We start from the raw sequence: 22,500 nt of genomic DNA on the forward strand, positions 1-22,500 counted from the left end.
ACTAGAACAGTTTCGCTCTTACATAATTGGCCAGAGAGTTAAATTTGTAACAGATCATGCAAATCTTAAATTGTTAACTACCATAGCACCACATCAGGCAAAAGTGGCAAGATGATGCATGGGCATGGCTGAGTTTGACTTTTTCCTTGAACACAGGAAAAAAAGCGAAAGAAATGTTGTTCCTGATGTTCTCAGCCAACACCCCGTCAATGAGAACATACCTCCAGAGAACAGTGTTATCAGTTTCATGATTATTGCAACCTCAGTTGATGTACCGCACCATACCCCAGAACTTACTGGTATTCATGAAACATTTAACTGACAATACCATGGCTTGTTTATACCATGCATGCCTTATTCCTCAAGCTGATTGCTTACACCCAGTTTGTTTCGCTACTGTTTGGAAGAGAGAGAGAGTTGCAAGCCAGAACAAGACCCCACAAGTCAGTAAATCTCAAGAGACTTCATCCTCAGCCTGTAATTTTCAAGATTTTGAAAATCTGGAATCTTTAAATCGTAATTGTTCCAGTTTTGCAAAGAAACAATTATAGACTAGGATTATTGGTGCAATTTGTTAATCACGTTCCATAGCTCCAATCAAGATATTTCTGGAATTAAGAACATTCCAAAGGAACACTTGCAGTGGGTTAAAAAAATGGCTAAGCGCTCAGCTGTTGTTGACGGTTTCCTACTGTATCGAGATGAATTGATGGAGGACCCGAATCACCACCGCGTTATGGTACCCAATGACATTCAACTTCAACATCACCTCATACGGGTCTATCATGACTCACCCATAGGAATGCATCGAGGACATGAAGCTACCTATGGTGCCCTTTCACACGATTTTTATTGGCGAAATATGGCTAAGCATCTGAGGAATTGGATCAGGTGTTGCCCTGCCTGTATCAAATTTAAGTCTACTGATCCCCAAACATGGACCAATGCAAATTCGCATTTTTGACCATCCTTTCAACACCCTTGGTATAGACTATGTTGGAAAGTTACCAACTACCCCATCTGGTAACAAATGGATTTGGACTGCTGTTTGTCCTTACTCTAATTTCTTGCATGCAATTCCAGTACCAGATAAGCAAGCAACTACTGCAGCACGAACTCTGTTTAACGATGCATTCCTGCAATATGGGTTTCCAGCAGTCTTGCAAAGTGATCAAGGGGGAGAATGGCTTAATGCAGTATTACGTCAGCTGACCAAACCTCTCTCAATTGAACACATTGTTACTACTAGTTACCGTCCACGCCTCAATGGAAGTACCGAATGTGTTCACAGATGGTTAAATGCAGCAATAGGAATTTACTGTGAAAAATATCAAGAACGTTGGGAAGAATTCCTGCAGCCAGCCGCCTATGCTCACAATGTTTCTCCCATCCCTGGTACAGGTCAAATTAGTCCATTCTTTTTGGTGTTTGGGTGCAATGGTCGACGTCGCCTGAAGTAATAACTCTTGACTTACACGTAGAAACCCTTCCACGAAGTACCTATGCAGAGCAACTTGTGTCTCGTATGCAGAAAGCACAAAAGCAGTTTAACAGCATCAAAGCAGACACGAAGAGAACTCAAAGAGAATATTATGATAAATCGTCCAGAGAAATTCACATTCCTGAAGGAAAGCAAGTTTATGTCAGGAGACCACCTCCAAGTTCACAACCAAAAGGGTCAGACACAGGGTTTATTTGTCGATTTGATGGTCCTTACATTGTTACTGGACATGTTCATGGCCGCCAGGATCTATTAAGACTGCGACACAAATTTACTCAGGCTGAGCTTAAAACAGTCAACATTGAAAAGATCATTGTTGTACCCGATGAACTTTCAGATGATCTCACCACTTATGAAGATCAACTGCCCAACACAGAGACTGTTAAGCATTCCGAATTACCCAGCCAACAGAGTTCACTGATTGACCCCGAATTGGCAAAGTTAGCATTTGCTTTTGGACAATATCTAAATGGTTTACCAAACGCTCAAGCGTATGGGGAGAGTGAGGTTCACTTTTCTTCTCGTTTTTGCTTTGATGTTGCGACATCGGACAGATTATTCCCATCGAAGATTTTAGGACTGAAATACAAAGTTGTGTTACAATTGTCTCGTCTCTGTTTACTTGCTAATTTCCCCACAAGCACGATTACACTTTTTAATGGTGTTGTGTACTCATAATATAGTCCAAGCATTTTAGCGAATAAAAAGGTTTAACCTATCACTAATTGCAACAGAAAGTAGCTCTGTGGTTTCATAAACAGAATTCCGTTCAACAACAAAGAAGTCTAGAAGAATCGAGGTTGAACAAGACTATAAAAAAACATTATTTACATGGAGGCCCCAATGCTTCACATGAAAACGAGGTTACAGGAAAGTTTTATCACTTACACACGTTTTGATAAGAAAAAATGTCAGGAAAAACAGTCACCATTAGTCATTAGTTTCAGTGCCAAGCCATCTGTCAAAGTTGATGGAGAAAAGATTCAAGTGGATCCACAGTTTCTGTTGTTATTTCAGTGTCTTATTGTTGCCACCCAAAGTGAAACAGAGGATGACATGGGAATCATGTTCCAATATGAGCTGTGCAGCTATCCAACATCTTTGTTTGATGCTTCATTGACGCTTCATTGATGCCTCTCAAGTACAATGTGTGCTTGATGGCGTGGCACTCCTTCATCGGTTTCTGTGGCCACAAGGATTTCCTCCTTATAGGGAAATTGGAAAGTGCAAGAAGAGTGGACACTGTGTTTGTGGGGGATGACACCGATCTGCTTATTTACTGTGCCATAACACAAAAGTAGACCCCATGAACTGTTTTTAAGCCTGAGCCAGGGCAAATTCAACAAGACGACACATCTGGAACATGAAAGTTGTGAAGGAGAAACTTGGTGAAGAGGTGTGCAACAACATTTAGTTCATTAATGCTATCCTTGGATGTGATACCAAAGGAGGCAGTGCGACCCAGTGGTTAGGGCACTTGCCTTGAGATGCAGAGATCCCAGATTCAAGACAAGCTCTGAACACTTGTCGAATTTCATCTTGGTAGTCCCTGGTTCAAGTTCTTGATTGCAGTTGTAAATATCCAACTGTTTTGACTCCGGCCAGTTGGGATTTGTAACAGTTACACTTTCGTTACACTTTTTTTTGCGTAAAAGATGCATTATGACGTCATCATAAATGATGTCAACTATCATCCCATCCCTATCAATTCTCAATATTTGAAGAGCTTGGGGGTTAACAGCCCTGTACTGGTCATGGAAAACCTGCAAAGTCATGGAATCTAAGAACTTCATTTTCCAGGCCTGGAAAGTCATGGAATTTTATGGTCGATCATGGAAAGTCATGAGAAATTATAAATATAAATCATTGCAGTTGTCAGGGATAAAATGAAATAAAGAAGAGTTTCTATCAAACAATTGGAAGTTTGACGGACAGAGGTCGTTAATTTATTCAAATTTGAATTGAGTTATGTCAGAAAATATCCCAAAATAAGGATAGTTTTGAAAATTTTCTTATGTGACAGCTAAACTTAAGGTTATGGAAAGCTAGAAACGGCCATGGAATTTGAAGAGCTTAAAAGCGTACGAACCCTTAGTAGGTTACTCAAGGTAGCCTCGTTTTCATGCTGTCCTTGTGGATGGTATTTGGTCTTACTGAAAATTTGTATCTTCCCCTTCTTAGATTGTTCTAGACTTTTGATATGTTTATTCAGTGACATGCTTTTCTGAGATCAACGGTGAAGAAAAACCTGTGGCAATTTGTGATGTGTCAAGTAAATACATATATTGACTGGACTAATAGGTACAGGGCAAACATTTTAAGGAGAAAAAAAGTTGGATTGTGGAAGTTGCAGTATTTACCGGGTATATATAAGTGATGTGAAAACTGCATTTGGAGCCAGACACTGAGTGTGAGGTGATGATGTAGCAGCCCAATCTGCTTACATTTCTTGGATAGATTTAGCAATTCGAAATCACTTCAGTGAAAGATTTCAGCCTGTACAAACAAGTAGGCTTAAGTTTTCAGTAATATTCAGTACTTTTTGCAATATAACAACAATTTTTTCTGGTTGATCAAGTTTCGAAAGCTTCTCGCATACAGTAATTCGGTTACACAAACACTTACTACAGAATAAAGGGCATGCAGCGCAAAAACAAGCACAGTGACTTTATTTTTTTATTGCATTTTTTAATTTCCCGTGCATGAATATCAGTTACATGTAGGCCAAGTTTGACAAAAATCTGGATACATCAGTACATGTATGTCATTTTCAAGGGAATTACCTTAAGAAACTGAGCACTGGATGCATTATTTAAAATGTAATTTACGGGTGGCGTCTTCTTACCTTGTACACAAAAGAACTGTAATCCATTTATGGCAGTCCTTATGTCTCCTCCACTATTCTGGGCTAACAGATCAATAGTTTCCTTGCTAGGAGGAAGGAAGGTTGATTTGTTCTGGACAAACAAGACACCACGAGTTTAAACAATGAGGCACATGTATGAAATTCAGTGTTCAAAGTAAAGACCCCACATTTACAGTAAGAGGTTGCAGCTAAAAGGGTGCAAAACACAATATTGTTACAGCGCGGTGGAGTCGAATTCAGTAGAATGAAATTTGGTGGTGAGAGCCGCATTTGAAGCCAGAACTTTCAGATCTTAGTCCAAACAAGTTCCTCACTGCATGCCTAATTTCAGTTACCCTGTGGGTACATGTACATGTATTTGTATTTTCAGCCACAAGCACTTTCCTTATCTCTTTAATCGTGTTCCTATCAAAACTGTTATTAAAAAAATATAATTTTACTGGTATTATCCGGGATACATGAAGATTGACAGACCTCCATTTAAATCTGTACTTTGGAATGTAATTATTTTTCACGAAACATTCTGCGTGTAAACCAATCAGGAGGGTCTATTTTGGTTGTGGTTTTCCCGACGGAATGATTCAGAAATCATATCAACCACAGACAGAACAGTCCGCAAGTTAACCAATGAGAAGAGGTCTTTCTGAGCTATTTTAATTAACATGCATGTCCTCTGGCGTTTATTTTAAGTACAGCTTTTACCTTGTCGCACACTTAAAATTGTACAATCGGGTTTTCAATTGGTTTAATTCTATGTATACTGTCAAATGTCGTTTACTTCAGACTGCAATTGGTCTCCTTTACTTGCATTGTCTCATTGGTATGTTTGCTGTGATGGTCCGAAAGAGAACTTCATTTGATTTTGTTAAACACATGCAGAGATTTTATCAAAGTAACGCAGATATTCTCTTGGAAATATTATAATCCGCTTTTCACTTGAAACATTCTGATAGCTAGGTGATAAGACATCTACAGTATTTACATATCTCGTGTACATATCAAGCTTGACGTGTAAATCTACACTCACCAGGTTTGGAAAATTTGAAGACCTCAAATGTCTAAAACTTCAAGTTTAGTCTACAGTTTCCTAATCTTCCTCTTGTGTGTGTGTGCTTTACTCGTAATTTTCGTATATTTTATTTGTAGTTTTCTCTTTGGGAGACTGATTCTGCCTTTCGACCAATCATGAAATTGTTTACAGAGATCACACATGTATCAATATCAACCACAGACGGAACAGTCCGCAAGTTAACCAATGAAAAGAGGTCTTTCTGATCTAGGCGTTATGCCCAACAAGCCGCAAGCACTTGTGTAGCCTGTGCGGGGCAAAATTATTATCGATAACGCCCTTTTCTCGATACGCACGAGCTCATTCTTCAAGTACTGTGACAGGGCGTTATAGAAAACGGGCACAGCATAGTCTACACCGGAACGAACACAAGCTTTATAGAAAAGAACTAGATCTGAGGAGGGCAATCGCGCTCTTTTAAGTTGAACCAGGAGATACAATTTCTCACTAGCCTTCTTAATGATCTCATTTACATTCACGTTCCATGTGAGATTGTCACTGATAGTTAACCCTAACAATTTGGCGTTCTTAACAACCTCAAGCCCTTTGCCGTCAATAGTTATGGCGTCAAAGCACTCAGGATGGCGAGAAAAAGAAATGCGCATCTCTTTGTACTTGTCAGGATTAAGGACAACTCTGTTTGCACGAGACCACTCGATAATCTGATCATGCCCTGAGCGTTACTAAAATGTCCCTTTTCGATTTGCTCCGAGGCCGTGGTGTGGTCCACAAATTTCCATAAATATGGAGAATTTGTTTCCAAATCGTTGATGAAAAGAATAAACAACCACGGGCCCAATTTGGTACCCTGTGGTACCCCGGAGGGGACTGGACCCCACTCAGAGTAGCAACCCTTTGCTAACTTGATTTGCTGGGATGTATTTGAGAGGAAATCGATAATCCAGTTAAGAACACTACGGGGCATGACTAACTCTTCTAATTTATCAATCAAAATATGGTGGTACAAGTTGAAAACCCGACTGTACGATTTTAAGTTTGTGACGAAGGCCCCGTTTATATTCTCATAGGTTATAGCTGTTCCAACTAAATATGTCTAGTATTGTAGGTATCGGAGAGGCTAAACATTTACGCACGCATGCGCTGACTGAATGTTTGAAGACGAGACGAGAAAAATATGCAGTACCTCCAGATGTGGCGCTGGAGCGTCGTACCAAACGAGTCATCCCGGGATTTCGGCCCGTGCGATCGCTTTTGGACGCAGTTGGCCCTTCGCTGCTTTCTGCTACCGACCTCGCCTCTCGGTACGGCATTGAGGGAGGGATATGTCGGCCCCTAAACCATATGAGACAAATCCCACACCTACTCACAGCTCCAAACCGCCCTTGTCATTACAATTTAACTTAAGATTTCGATGGCTTATATATTCAAGAGAATAGTCATTTTATCTGTCATATGGTAAGCACTGGAGTCGCAGATTACAAAGTGCACGCATGCGCCCTGCTAAAGGTAACAGACATGCATGCATAAAACTTTATTTCATCTCGAATTTCAGAATAATATCTTCGAGACATTACAGCAAACATACATGATATATACAGATACATAACTAAATATGAAATAATATTTAAAGATATATTAATCAAAACGAAAAGCCGCTGTACAAAATCCGGCCCTGGATTAGTTCAGTGGTACAGGAAAAATCAGGTAGCGCATTTCGCAACGTACTTAGTAAAAACGTAAGAAAAAGAACTAAGACCATAACTGGTTGTTCTAGGTTTATTGAGGGACAGAATGTAATTTCCACGAACATCATGCGTAAGAAGAAAACGGGAGAGAAAACGTATTTTTCATATATGCAGGACAAGCCTTTTCTTTCTTTAACTACTTTTATACAATAAAATGAGGAAATTTTGAATGCGCTTATTGCATAGAGATGTAGAGTTTGACTTAAGTGGTACATAAGAGGACAGGTAATCGCAAATATAAATCTCATTACTCTCTTATTTACATTATAACGTTTCTTGGACAAGAAATTACTAAAAGACCAGGCCGAATTTCCTATGATAAAAAGTCTACGTTAACAGCACGCACCTTGGCTACTCCTTAGTATCCGCCTAGAAATCTTCTTCTCGCTAATTTTTCCTCATTTGATGAGGACCAGTCTCTGCTTGCCTGCTTCATGCCCAAAAGGAATTCTGGGTAATTCGGCCGTTCCATGACAAGGGAAGACCCCCGATTCTCATTTCATAGATTTTCTTATGAGTGTGGAGCCACCCAGTCCTACCGGCAAAATACAGCAAGTTTTTAGCTTTCAAAGCTTGCTCAAATTGTATTGGTAGGTCGTGGAATTCGTCCACAGAAAGGCCAGAGAGACAACTTCACTGGTGCTGTGAACTGCCATGTTTACAACAGAGCAATTTAGGCGTTCCAGTCTGCATGAAATCATCTCTCACTTATGTCTCGAGAAGACCAGACACGCACGATTCTTACGTTACGTTTATGCCCCTGTAGAATAAACCGAAATCTCAACTCCTTGTCAAAAGTTAACCAGCTTCTTAATATTTTTGGTAGCTAGGCTACAATACTCGTCACATTTGTTGGAACACCCATCGCCGTTTCCCCCTTCCTGAACGGGGGAAGGGGGGTGTGGTATAAGCTACGATCTTGTAACACGATAATTCTGACCATTCGCTAAGTGTTCCAACTAAATATGTCTAGTATTGTAGGTTACATTATTATATTTTACAAAATTCATGTACATAGTTCTTAACTTTTCCAATTGTTTTTATAAAATTTAAGACTTGTAAAAAATTACTTACATGTAATTCAGCTTTTGTGGCTGCAATGTGATTTTTAAATAAACTCTATCTATCTATCTATCTTGTTCAATCCCATGCATACCGTCGAATTTTCTTTGATTGTAGACATTTATTTCAAACTGCAATTCATCTTTTTTGCTTGCACATTTTCTTATTCATATGTTTGCTGTTATTGTCCAGAAGAGCAATTTATTAGATTTCGCTAAACACATGCAGAGATTTCATCAAACGCAGATATTCTCTTGGGAACATCTCACTTTTGACTCAATTAAAACATTCCAATAGTTAGACGTCTACAGTTTTGACATATCTCCTGTTGTAAATCTACGCTCACCAGGTTTGGTAAATTAGTCAAAGACCTCAAATGTCTAAAATTTAAAGTTTAGTCTACAATTTCCTAAACTTCCTCGTGTGTATATTCTACTCGTAATTTTTGTATATTTTATTTGTTTCCTCCGGCGGAATCATTCCGCTTTTCGACCAATCATCAAATTGTTTATACGTGTATCTTTCATCCTTCCACCACAAAGTCTCAAAACAAGCATGCTTGCTCTTTTCCTTTCCTTTTCCTTTATAATGAAGTTTAAAACAACAAAAATCAGTAACACTGACCGGTTTGAATTAAGGAATTTACATGTAGATGATACAATACAATGCAATACATACTTAATTGACCACTCCCCATAGGGGCTTTTCAGGGCCAATCTGAAACAATCAACGAAACAACAGAACACAACAACAACAACTGTTAACAATCCCAACTGGCCACAGGCAAACCAGTTGGCTATTTACAAGTGCAGCTGGGAAGTTGAACCAGGAACAAATTCAGCGAGTGGTCAGAGCGGGTCTTAAACCCGGGATCTCCGGATCTCAAGGCAAGCACCCTAACCACTGGGCCACACTGCCTCCTCCAACCTTAAACTTCGGGTGCTCTGCTCTACTTTTCGCAATGAACCGAATACATACATTAAAGGAATTATTCCTCATTAAACAAAAGGGCCATTGCGTGAATGTAATATTTTTCCAAATGGTGGCTCCTATTTAAAATATTCTCCAGAGAGAACATCAGAGATCAGACAAATCAAAGTGGCATATACATGTACATAAGTCAAAAAAATGAAAAATGCACTAAATTTACTGTCTACACATGCAAAGTTTTTGGCCAAAAACTTATATTGTTTAAATTAAATTAACGATGAAATAATTATATAAACACTTATATACTGACATTCAATTTAGCCATAAATTAACGGCTAATGAACTATAAGTCTGTCGTCTGTAATATACAAGGCCCCTTTTTTAGCCGTAAATTAATGGCTAAGTTTGCTGTCTGTAACATGCAAGGCCCCTTATTTAGCCATAAATTAACGGCTAAGTTTGTTGTCTGTAATAAACAAAATAAATTACAAACCACCCCCTTTTCCATGGTTTCAATTCACGATCTTTAGAAAGCGTTGCTGAAAGCCCCACTTGAAAATAAGCGTGGCAGCGCCATTCGTCACATTTTACACATGCAGTCAAACTCAACCAAAAACAAATTCTGTTCCGTGCATCCTAGATGAAATGATCGCAAGTAAGCGATTCCTGCTCTGCAGTATTTTGTTCGTAAGTCTTTTGTAGTCACTTGGGGAAGGTATATATAAAATATGAAAAAGCAGTTTCTACAATGCGTAATTTTTGTAAATCAGACATTTGCCCAAATCTCTGATATTTACATTGTAGCTACAGACTGACTGGCAGAGAATCAACGTTTATTTACCTTGTTGTATTTAGGGTTAACTGATCACTTCTTTGATGTTTTGAGAAACACAAAATGAAGGAAAGTGCAAAACAGAATGGGTACATTCGGTGAATAAAGGGAATATATCCTTCGTTACACCATTTCAGTTTACACCATTTCAACTACTGTGGATTTCCCGCAATTTGATATTATCGTTCCCTGCTTCAAGGCAAATGCCACCAAAAACATGCACTAAAATCCACAGAGCTCATATCAAGAAAGAAAGAAAGGGAAGGTGTTACAAAGCAACCCCCAAGAGAAAGAAAAGAAATTCAGTGTGCCTACAACAGAGAACAGAAAAGTATCTGCAAGAAGAAAGGGATCGAAAAAGGAAGACTTACATTCCGACTTAAGTAGATTGAAGGAAAAATGATTCCGAGGAAAAATAAAGGATAATGATGTTAATACTCTCCAGGCTGTTAACAAATGCAAGGCAAACTACAAAAATGACAGAAGAGGAACATGCACAGGAACAGTCTAAAATGGAATGTTTTTTTCTTTGACTCCTCTTTTTTGGCAAACAGATAGAGGACTGTTGATTCTCTGTAGCCTGTGTGCGCAAGACGTTTTTTTGATTTATTACGGTAGCTTGTTACAGAAGAATAGTGGTCGCTTCCACAGTGTTGTTTATCTTTAGAAAATCGCTCTTGTTTCTGACAGATTGTTTTGAAAATTGTATTTAAGATAAAAATGTGTATAGGAAATTTATTTGTTCTCTGAGCAAAAATAAACGAACAGCAATATCCTGCCATTGAAAATAACTTGTTTACGCCTTATGGGGTAATAATGATGGAAAGTAAATGTCCGTTTCCAAGATCCCTGATTAGCCTTTCACATTTGTTTAGCCACATTATGCCAAAATTGAGCATTTATATTCTTTTGTCACCCTAAGAATCATAGCCGAAAATTATGGTGCTGTCAGTGCATTGTGCTCAAATTTAAGCCCTTTTCCTGCTCCTGCCCAAACAAGTTACCACCATGGGTTAACAACACAACATTTTTATCCTCCTAGTTCAATACAAGCAGCAACAACAACAAGCTCTAAACTCGAATCTTAGATCCCTCTCTGATCAGTTTGCTCTCTAGAACATTTTCAATTTTCATCTCTCTATTGGGTGAACACTCAGTATAGTCTTGTAGAGACATTTTACTAGACATTTCATTGAAATTAATGAAAGATAACTTTTTTAGCATCATGCTTAAAAAATGCCCATTGTGCCGGCACAACTCTTGATGCTCTAACTGTACAGCAGTACCAAAAAATTGCTCCATTGTTAGAAAAGAAAGAAAACATCCAACTGGTAAGTGGGAATTTCTCCTTGATGATTAACTGGTTGACCAAATCAGATAGCCTACTTGTAATTGAAGCTGTGAAGAATAACTCTATGTGACCCTGCAAATGAAGACAAGCCTATCATACAGCAATCTCCATGATCGAGCCACCGGTAAAACAAGGATTCGTCATGATTTATCTTTCTGAGTTTCCAAAGTTGATACCCACGGTCATCAAATGACACGACTAGCCAGTGCTACTTTTCTATTAGGCTAAACTGGTAAAAGAAGCAAAAGAATCTAGCAGAAGGAAGAAGCCCATTAATCAAAAAGGAGCGCAAAGAAATAAGACCAAAGAAAAGGGAACTTTTAAAGAGTCGACTAATCAGGAACTTGAATTGTCAATTTGTTTCAGTGTGTGGGTGTCTGTATGTGCATGTGACTACGTCCTTAAAACTGGTGTACGGCAAATGCAAAATAGAGGCCTTTGCATTTACTCATCTGACAATCTTTTATCCTCGAAATAAAAAGTAAAAAGAACTGACAACTGCATTGCTGTGCATTTGCTTTAACACAAACTACATGAAATTGGCGTTCCCATGACATTCCACTTTGCCGGGTTCAGACTTTTCACTGTCTCATAAATTAATTCAGTTGACAGCTTCAACAATTCTGAGCTGGCACGCCTAGAACCCAGACCTAGTTGTTGCTGTAAATAATGGCAAATTAAATTCTAAACAATTTCAAAACCCTTCCGGAAGGACTAGTAAACGTTGTGAAAACTTAAAATTTCATTTACATTGCAAATATGACAACAAAAAACACAACTCAACCTTACAATAACAAATTTAATTTTTTTGAAAGAGGTGTAGCTAGGACAGCATCTCTGCAATCGCCTGGTAATCAAAACAGAGAAATTTCTCCTCAGACGATAACAGACCGTCAATTAGTGACATTGCCCCACTTTAAGGTGTATGTGACGTACCAGAAAAAAAGAATTCAGTGAAGGATGCTATGATGCTATTTTTTCCCGTCAAACACTGCAAAGAGGTCTGAATAGTAGCTTCCTGTTTGTCATTGTCAGAGTGTATAAAATATGGTAAGGTTTAGTATTCTCCACCGGGCTGTGTTAACAACTGGCTCTGAATAAATATATCATATTACATGGCTTTGTGATACACTTGTTATATCATACATTTTCGTGCTACATTTCATGCCAGTGCAAACACTAGACCCTGTCAGGCCCTCAATCTTGGCACCTTGGAGGCAAATCAGATTGCACTGAACGGTTTAGTACACTGTCAGGGCTTTTGATGAGTGTATTTTAAGCACCAAATTGAACTCGAAGGGCAGCTAATTAACAGCAACCTAGTGTAAACTGCAGTAGCTGCTGAAACCCAGTTACCTTGCAAACACAACAAGACGCAACGTACATTTAAAGGAAGCCTAACTTCAAATGAGCAGAAGATTGTGGTAGGAAAAGCAAGAAAAAGTGACTTGGGTAAGTAACAACCATCCTTTTAAAGCCTACTACTTTAAGACATTAATATTTTTTTAAAAGACAGTGTCTCTGGTGCATTCATAGGCTTGTTGGAAACAATCAAACATAAACACACACACAAGAGAAGATGAACCTTTGACCTGTTTGACCTTCCCCAACCTGGTGAGAGGACGTTTCCGCTTGATATGTACACATATTGGATACCAGTACATAAGTAGGTGTCAGTGAGAAAATCTTTATGCCAAAATAGCTAACAGGAAGTTTCAGGTGAAAACGAAGAAAACCACTATGTTCATTAAATATCATTCAATATCACGTCACCCCCTTTGTGTCGCATAAAATGCTCCTTTAGGCCATCACGTCGCATGAATACAACAGAGAAAGCAAACGAGATGAATTAATTTGCAAATTGAGTTAGGAATTTGTTCGAAAAACTTGACAAAAATTAGACGACACGGATAGGTCCAGATAGAATCAAACAAATTGACATAATCTGTTTTCAGGTAGGTTGGACTGTGCGTAAAATGAACATCCGAGGAAGTGTTAATTGAATACATAAGAAAGACTTCTTGTCATTGGTTAACTTGCGGACTGTTCTGTGGTTGATATGATCTCTGCAAACATTTTGATGATTGGTCGAAAAGCGGAATCATTCCGCCAAAGAGGAAACTACAAATAAAATATACAAAAATTACGAGTAAAACACACACACACACAAGAGGAAGTTCAGGAAATTGTAGACTAAACTTGAGGTTTTGGACATTTGAGGTCTTCAACTTTTCCAAACATGGTGAGCATAGATTTACACGTCAAGCTTGATATGTACACGAGATAAGTAAATACTGTAGATGTCTTATCGGCTAACTATCAGAATGTTTCAAGTTAAAAGCGGATTCTAATATTTCCAAGAGAATAACTGCGCTTGATAAAATCTCTGCATGTGTTTAATGAAATCGAATGAAATCGAAAGCTCTCTTTCGGACCATCACAGCAAACATACTGTACATGTACCAATGAGACAATGCAAGCAAAAGGAGATGAATTACAGTGTGAAATAAACAACTATAATCGAAGAAAATTCGACGGTATGCATGGAATTGAACAAATTGAAAACCCAATTGTACGATTTTAAGTGCGTGATGAGGTAAAAGCTGTGCTTAAAATAAATGGCAGAGGACGTGTTAATTGAAATAGATCAGAAAGAGCTCTTCTCATTGGTTAACTTGTGGACTGTTCCGTCTGTGGTTGATATGATTTCTGTAAACATTAATTTTCATGATTGCTCGAAAGGCGGAATCATTCTGTCGGGAAAACCACAATTAAAATAGACCCTCCTAATTGGTTTTCAAGCAGAATGTTTCATGAAAAATAATCACATTCAAAAGTACAGATTTAAATGGACGTACAGATATACAATGGACGCAAACTGATATTGCTAACACCTTCAAAAATTCACCACAGAGGACTGATTAACTCAGTCTATATGTACTTCTAAGGAATTGATTGCACTTTGACAAGAAAATTACGTGACTTTGTACATTGCTAGTGTATTCTGTAAATAATTATGTACACATACACAATGTATGCATGCAGTGTCAATAATAATAATAGTATTTAGTCTACAGACCTGCTGAGATTCCAGGGATGTTATCCTGTTTATTGTTTTGACCAAGCTTGTGTGTGCAACAGGATTAAAACTGCAATTATTACATTCATTAATATTAAATTATAACAATATTAATAAAAACAACTAGCAATTTTCTCCCAACTGTTCATAAGTGATAGATACCTTATGTTCTGAATCCCAAGTTTATACTGAATATCTTTTGGAAGTAACTTGTGGACGTTGGAATCTCCATGGTGACTGTCTGAGACAATAAACACCACTGGACTTCGGCTTGTTTGCTTGTAAGTGCTAAAGTGAGGACCATTGCAAATTCCAAATTAATGAGACAGTATATGTACATTTAAAGTTGGGATCAACATTCATTCACATCCCCTTTAACCTACATGGAGTGCACACGCTGCTGATTTATATTAGCAAATAAGAAGCTATAACATGGCCAGCAATAATAAAAAGCCTTCTGATATGACACAAACATTTGGTTTTATGAACAGAGTTGATAAATTGTAAATTGACCACTGTACAGTTGGTCAATTTACATTATCAACTCCGTTGATAAAACCAAATTTTTGTGTACTATATGTACTTCCCCACTGATGCAGCACCACAGTTTCTTTAGAAACTACCCCCTTTATTCTTCTGACATGACGTTGTGTAACTGCATGCAGTTATGTTATATCTCCAGAAAACTGAACAGTGGCCATATATAGTCCTCTAAATAGTAACAATTACAGATTCTTTCAAAACTCTTTTCCCATGCATGCAAACACACGAGAAGAGGAAGGAATTCTGGGAGTGTCTTGTCAGGAATGCTTGGAAAAAGACAGGAGGGTATATCAAGAAGGTTAAGGCTTTGTGGGACCAGAAAGGTTTGAGTGTGAGGGAAGAACCCAGTTTGATTTGACAGCTGAAGTGCATCCAGCTGAATAATCTGTTGACTAAAATGGAGAGGTGTGAAGTTGAGAAGATAGTAAGGGACATGAGATCAGATCGGAAAGGAGAATGGGGCAAAACAGAAGATGGAATGAATTGTTTGGAGAAAGTGATGATAAAGCATTTATGGAATTTGATGCTGAAACTGAGGACGGATATGATGCAACTCTGGTGCAGATGGTGTTGATACTTATTCCGAGGCTGTGGGTAAGAGAGATGAATCTGAGAGCGAGGTAGATTTTGAGGTAGCTGAAGGTGGAGTTGGAGAAAAGGAAGACGCAGTGGTTGAGGGTATCTACAGTGGGGTCAGGAGGTGGTTGATTGTTTTTATGTTGAGGGGAAGGAGAGAGCTGAAGAACAGGATGGTATTAGGGGAAGAATTGAGGGTGGCATCAATGGAGAGGTCAAAGTGGTTGTGGAGAAGTTGGTTACTTTTCTTAATAATGATGGTCTTAAGGAAGCAAGCAATGAGGAGAGGGAGGTTTTCCAGAAGATGAGAGCAGTCTTTGGTAGTAATGGGTGGTTGAGGCTCCTGGTTTGAAGCTCAGGATAGGAGGAGAGTGAATACTAGAGAGGTGAAGGTTGTGGAAGGGCTTATGCATAATCTCATGAAGGATGGAATGTCAGTGTTGGAGATCAATAAGCTTTTGGAAAGGGTGGGGCTGACAGGTATGAAGGATGGTGTTGGACAAAAATGTTTTTTGGCCGTGTCGCGTGTTTTTGGGCCAAAGTGCCATCCAATTGTTCACTTTGCATGTCAATGGCCCCTGGTGCAATTGAATATAGTGGGTTACATGTTTTCTGGCTAAAGTTCATTCCCTCGGTTTGGTACTTCATGTACAAGAATAGTATGACAGCCATGGAAAATCCTCAGCCTTTTTTGTCAACGGTATTCTTGCTTACCTTAGCGGGTATATTTCACATATGGTACACCCATGAACCGGTATTTTCATGTAATGCTCAAACACTACAATTAAGTTGCCTGATTACAATATTTTTGTTTCAAAACTTAAGTTTGATTCTCTTTCTCCTGAGTCAATTAAGGAGAGTTCTTTCTGGATTTACCTGAAAGCACCAGTGGTCACGAGGTGGATTCAATTTTTTCCATGTTCAGTGGGCTATCAGATCAGTGTGCTCAATAGTTAAGAGCATCATCACTGCAAGGTTTTGAAGATTTCCTCTTTGAATTACTTCAAACAGCTTGATTTCTGTCGGCCAAGCTAGAAAGTCAAGAACCAGCCTATGCCTAAGTGGGTGAAAGCCAGATTGGAGAGGAGAAAGAAGCCTATATGTTCCCGTAAATAGTTGTAGACCATATGGTGGACAGCCAGTTCAAGTAGATGTATCTTGGAGAAAACGGGAAGTACTAAGATTGGCCGAAAGTTCGATGGATCCGATTTCAAGTCAGCTTTGTGAACTGGCATGACAATAGCATGTTTCCAATCAGCCGGTAACATTCCTTCATTGATCGTTCGGTTCATAAGTAGCATAAGGGGTCCCACCAGAGCTTCAGCCCCATCCTTTCGAAGCTACACAGGAATATTGAAAAGGCCAGATGATTTCTTGGAGTTCAGTGTTTTCAGTTGGTTGTAAACAAACTCCAGCGTTACACTGTATTTGTGACAAACTAAATTGTGCACCTGTCAGTAGTTGAGGAGAGCAAGGTGGGACCTCTGGCACTGGTAGAGTCTGCCGTAGATTTGCTATAATCGATTTTAAAAAAAATGCAAAGTTGGTAATATCTTCACCATCAATTTCCAGAGATTGAATTTGGCCAGCTTTAATTGTATATCACTTCTGCTTGCAGATGTGATTGCACTCCATAATTTACTAGAATGGTTCTTATTTTCCTAAATCAGGTTAGAATAATACGCCCTTTGATCGTTACAGTTGTCTTGTTTCTGAGTGATCGATATTCTTGCCAGCCATAAGATGATCCAGTCTTTTGTGCCTCTTAGTGATGAAAGTTTTGTTGAGTAATTAGTGCTCTTATTTGATCAGTCATCCAAGGGAGCATGTTAGAACAGACTCTTCTTGTGCGCGTTGGTGCATGTCGATCAGCAGTGGTGACAAAAATGCCTTTGAAAGAAGCCCAAACCTCATCGACCATGAGAGAGGTGCTTATGAGATCCCAGGAGGCAGAGTGTAGATCTCTGACGAAATTTGGGACTGAGTAGTTCATAAAACTTTCCTGATGATGTAAACAAGCGAATGATCGCTAATGGAACATTCTAAAACACCAGAATCAGAGATCTTCCTTTGGTTTGTTGTGAACGCTAAATCTAGAAGTGTGGACGATCGTTCAGCAATCCTCGTTGGTTCTTTGATAAGCTGAATATTAAGTTGATAAACTTTAAATAACATGCACAGTCCTCTCAGGATGAATCCAGAAGGACTGATCTCCTTGCATGACTCAGGAGAAAGAGAATCAAACTTGAGTTTTGAAATAAAAATATTCTAGTCAGGCAACTTAATTCGGATCTCTTGTTTGAGCATTACATGAAAATACCGATTAATGGATGTACCATATATGAAATACCCGCTAATGAAAGTAAGAATACCGTTCACAAATAGGCTGAGGATTCACCATGGACGTCAGACTATTCTCGTACATGAAGTACCTTCCTCTAAAGGAATGTTACGCTGACAAGTCAAGGCGAGGATATTGCACCAGCCGAAAAAAGGGGAACTGTTCAAATGAAATGAAGCAACTGACTCATAAACACGCGAAACGACGACATGAATTATTTCAAGCCCGAAAACATAGAGACTGCCACATTGAATCCCGCCGTCGCCCATCAACATGCAAACCGAGGGAATGAACTTTGGCCAGAAACATGTAACCTGCCATAATCAATTGTACATAAGGCCATTGACATGCAGTGACCAATTAGGTGGCACTTTGGCCCAAAAACATGCGACACGTCCAAAAAACATTTTTGTCCAACATCACCCTTCATAGACAGGGAAGAGAAGGTAACAAGCTTGAGAAGAAGAAACCCAGGTGGCAAAGAAGGATTCAATGAGAAGAGCATTGTGGAATAGTGGCATGATTTGGCAAAAAAGAAAGAAAATCACCAAATCACTTGCTACGCAGGCTAGAACAAGGGTGGCATCGATGGAGAAGTCAAAGTGGTTGTTGAGCAGTTCCTTTTCTCAATGATGAAGGTTTTAGAGTGGCAAGCAGAGAAAGAGGAGAGGAGAGGAGAGGAGAGGAGAGGACAGTGAAAAGAACAACGTTTTCCAGAATTTGAGAGCAGCTTTTGGTAAGGAGGAGTGGATTGAGGTGCCTGGTTTGAGGCTCAGAATAGGATTCGCTGTGGAAATTTTTTCCTATACTGGAAATATTAAGTAGTGTAGACAAATAGAGTGTAGTTGACTTTCTTTCTTCAAGACATTTGGTCCTGATCTGCAGTTATACAATGTATGTACTAAACAGGCCTTTTGCAGGTACAAAAACCACCAAAATACTGGAATGGAAATTGCACACTGGGATCTGAAACAAAGCAAGTTAACCCTTTTACGCTTGTTGGACCGGACATACCATTTTACTCGTCAAGGGGAACCCCCAGGAGTCAATGGGTTAATTTAAATTTTCTTTGTTTTAGATGCCCCAGTGAGCAACTGCATTCCAGTATGGCTGTTTTTGTACCATGTGATCACTACGTTGTACAGGCGCCTATTCAACAAAAATATTCTTACTAGACTAGTAAATGTACTTGGCTCACTATGTCATGTCAGTTAAGATTTCTTCACTCTTAAGACACTCTGCCAAGGACCCTTCCTTTCAACGGGTTTTAATTACCAAAGCACTTTGTTCACTACAAAAAATTGCTATACTGTAACAGTAGCTGCAACGACCACAAAAAAGAACCTATATACATATTAAAATACCGGTATTGTATGTTGTGAGGATTACCTCAAAACTTCATGAAGTTTAGTAGCTTCTCTAAAAAATATGTTAGGGAGATCCTGCAAAAATAAAAGTGCTGAATATTAATGATAAAAATGGTTTTACATGTAAGGTAGGTAAGCACTTTCCGAGCCAATGACCCATTGCATTAAGCGACTACGAGTATTTTTAACTCCCCCCTGGATGGGATGCTAGTGCAGGGTTACCCCCAGCATTACGCCAGTACCCATTTATACACCTGGGTGGAGAGAGGCACCGTCAGAGTAGAGTGTCTTACTCCGGAGTCGAGCACACTAACCATGAGGCCACCGCGCCTTCCCCCCCCCCCCCCCCCCCATGTACTTAATATTTAATCATTAGTTTTCCCTTAAAGTGCACTAACCTCAAATAATCACCTTTCTTTATTCAGCTATAAATGTATCTTTCCATTTTCAAGCAAGCACTCTTTTTCCCATTTTCTCTTCTTAAGTTACCACAAATAGCCATAAATTTCATCCATGACTGAGCTGAAAGAAGCATAGCTCTATTCTACAGGTATTTTATCTTTGCTTGCTTGTTGAAGGTGGAAATATTTAGCTGAGTAAAGAAAAGGTTAGGTGCACTTTAAACTGTACTTGATTTTGTATACAGAGACGATTGCGGAGACTCATTACAATCTGCTCATGAGTTTTAGTTCATAACACAGAGATATAAAATAAAAATAGGTACGAATTGCGTATGTGTGGTAGGGCCATAACTTGACACAGTGCTTTATTCCAGAACTGTCAATTGAGCTGCGTTTTGTTTTCCAGAATGTAATATGTAAAATACTAAACCCAGAAAGATTGAAGGACATAAATGGGAATCAAGAAACATTGGCTTCAAGACTGACATGACGCTCAACTTCTTTTTCACGGCAAGTTTAGGTGCGTAGTCTGAGCGTTGGACAGTTCCACAACAAAAGTTCATTGAAGTTAACCCATGTCTGCTGTGGTTAGTATGTGGATGGGCGACCTCAAAATATACGACTTGCTGCCGGACACATAGGAGCAAAAATTCTATTTTAATGCTCAAAATGCGAACTAAGTATGTACAGATTTATGCAAAACAACTTTTGATACAAAAGTAAAGAAATATTGATACACAGTTTTAAGGAAGAGCACAAGGGAGTTTTTAGGAAGTGTCCATCAGGAATAAAAAAATTGCCATCTGCAACAAAAGTGGCGACATGAAAACATATAGAAAACAACATAAATTTTGTGCCACAAATATGTTGAAAGTGACATCAAATTTCAGCTGCTGTCTGTGAACAAGTTATCTTGCGTGTTACTATGAATACATCTATGTCAAAATGATGGCAAGACATTGGATTGTTGTGCGAATTCAACACAAAGATCACAATCATCTAACTCGTGAAGTTGACCATTGTTTCTGCAAAGTCAAAAATTCACTCTTCTAGACGAGGTCATTTATCACCAGGCAATTCTATCGTTTTGGAAATAGAAACTGCTTTATTCTTCAGCAGTGTCTCAAATACTTGCCGATTTTGGGGCCTTTTCATTTTGTTGAAAATTCAAGCACGCTTCCATCATTCGTGTTTCACCCTGTTATTTTGCGGTGCGGCTGTTAAATGACATGAGGATGAGAAAACTTTAAGGCTTTTCAGCTTTGTTTTCTCTCTCACCTAACCACAGGTGGCTTCCGCTTCTGTATTTTAAAAGAAAAGTGAGCAAAAATCAAAAATTGCGTGAATAAATTACATGAGAAGAAAGAGGCTATCTGTGGAATCAACAGACACATTAGCCAACATAATCTTCATGTTTACCTATCAGCAAAATTTAAGTAGTATTGCCGAACGTGCACTTGCACTCGATGACTAAAAGATTTCATTTGACATATGTGAAAACTAAGTTGCAATTTTGTTTCGTTCAATTCAGAAGAGCTCATGTTTCCTATTCCTGTCCAGACAAAATTTTTGAGCGCAGCATCATGGGAATTTCAACACAAACAAGCTGATGACATCTACATTTTTTGCTGATTGATCACAATAATAAAGATAAAAATAGTTTTCTTCTGTTTTTCTTTCCATTGCAAGGAAATTACTGTTGAATGTTTTTCAATGCAGATAGAGAACTTGACCCGGTCTTTGAGAGTAAAAATAGTATGGTCGACTGGTGAATTTTTTTGCTTTTTTATTTGACATGCAGAATGTCTGTAGAATGCGAAACAATCTCCGTACAAGTGAAAAAAGAGCGATTTTGACATTTAAGAGTTTAAATATGTCTGTTAATTTGCCAATAACGTACTCAAAGAGTTTCATTTAGAGTTTCCCGCTGGCTGAAGCATTAAAGCGGAAAATAGTTTTCTCACGCTGGAAAGCCTGGGTCGTGGTGCATGTCTGGCTTTGAGACATGCGCACTTAGCATATGCATTTTTTGTCTTTTACCGCCTTAGTGCAAGCTTTAAAAGTGCCGTGTGGTACACATTTTCATAAATGTTTTATACAGATATCATCAGAAGTGTTCCTAATTCGACTTGACATGACTTGAATATCAAGTCAAGCGCTCAAATGCCTTGAAGCACATAATGTGAGCCCGGGACAGTTGGGATCAGTCAACAGAGTGATTCCGCACGACGTGAATCAAGACCATGAGATCATTCTTCGGGAGGCTCTAGTCGTCTCTCAAATGCAAGCAAGGCGGGAAGAGGAAAGAGTACCAGCTTGGGCTCAAACAGTACTTGATGCACAAAAAGAATCCAATCAGCGCCTCAAATTGCTTGAGCAGGAGATAAAGGACAGGGAAACGTGCGAAGAAGAAACGGGAGCCTTCCCCTGTGCCCGAATTCAAGTACAAACGGAACCAGATTCAGTTTGACATTCACAAAAGTATCATGGAAAAGATCAAGAATACTTCCAATAAGTCCGACGATGAAGAACGGCGTGCTACTCTGAATGAAGGTCAGGACATTTTAGTCCAACGTGACAAGCACATAAAACTCGCAGAGAAATATGGTTGGGAAACCATCGATTGTTACGTGGAAGAGCCACTAGCTAGCGACTTAGACGACGACATATACCCAGAACACTGGAAGTACTTAGCCTTTTGTTGGGGAACAGGAAACAGCAATTAGCCATTTGGTTTGGCTACTCCTTTTGTTTTTACTAAGATTCAAAAAGCCCTCACTACAGGAGGCAAAGCTAATTTCTCAGACAGTACGAAATGGTTTTGTATGGCACCCTGAAAAGAGCTCCTGGGACCCTACCCAGTGTGACGAAGTCTT

The 22,500-nt window shown here is 39.0% G+C and overlaps 1 protein-coding gene across 1 annotated transcript in view; it reads right to left on the bottom strand.

Moving 5' to 3' along the window:
* The window catches only part of LOC137988200 (cell cycle checkpoint protein RAD17-like), an 84,983-nt gene that overhangs the window by 29,541 nt on the left and 32,942 nt on the right, over positions 1-22,500 (bottom strand). Inside the window, exons 8-11 of the mRNA XM_068834249.1 lie at positions 19,246-19,298; positions 14,559-14,684; positions 14,397-14,466; positions 4,330-4,458 (exon numbers count right to left, since the gene is read on the bottom strand). Of these exons, the coding sequence (XP_068690350.1) occupies positions 4,330-4,458; positions 14,397-14,466; positions 14,559-14,684; positions 19,246-19,298 (378 nt within the window). The remainder of the gene's footprint in view (positions 1-4,329; positions 4,459-14,396; positions 14,467-14,558; positions 14,685-19,245; positions 19,299-22,500) is intronic.

The sequence above is a fragment of the Montipora foliosa genome, unplaced genomic scaffold (assembly GCF_036669935.1).
Source record: "Montipora foliosa isolate CH-2021 unplaced genomic scaffold, ASM3666993v2 scaffold_411, whole genome shotgun sequence".
NCBI lineage: Eukaryota > Metazoa > Cnidaria > Anthozoa > Scleractinia > Acroporidae > Montipora > Montipora foliosa.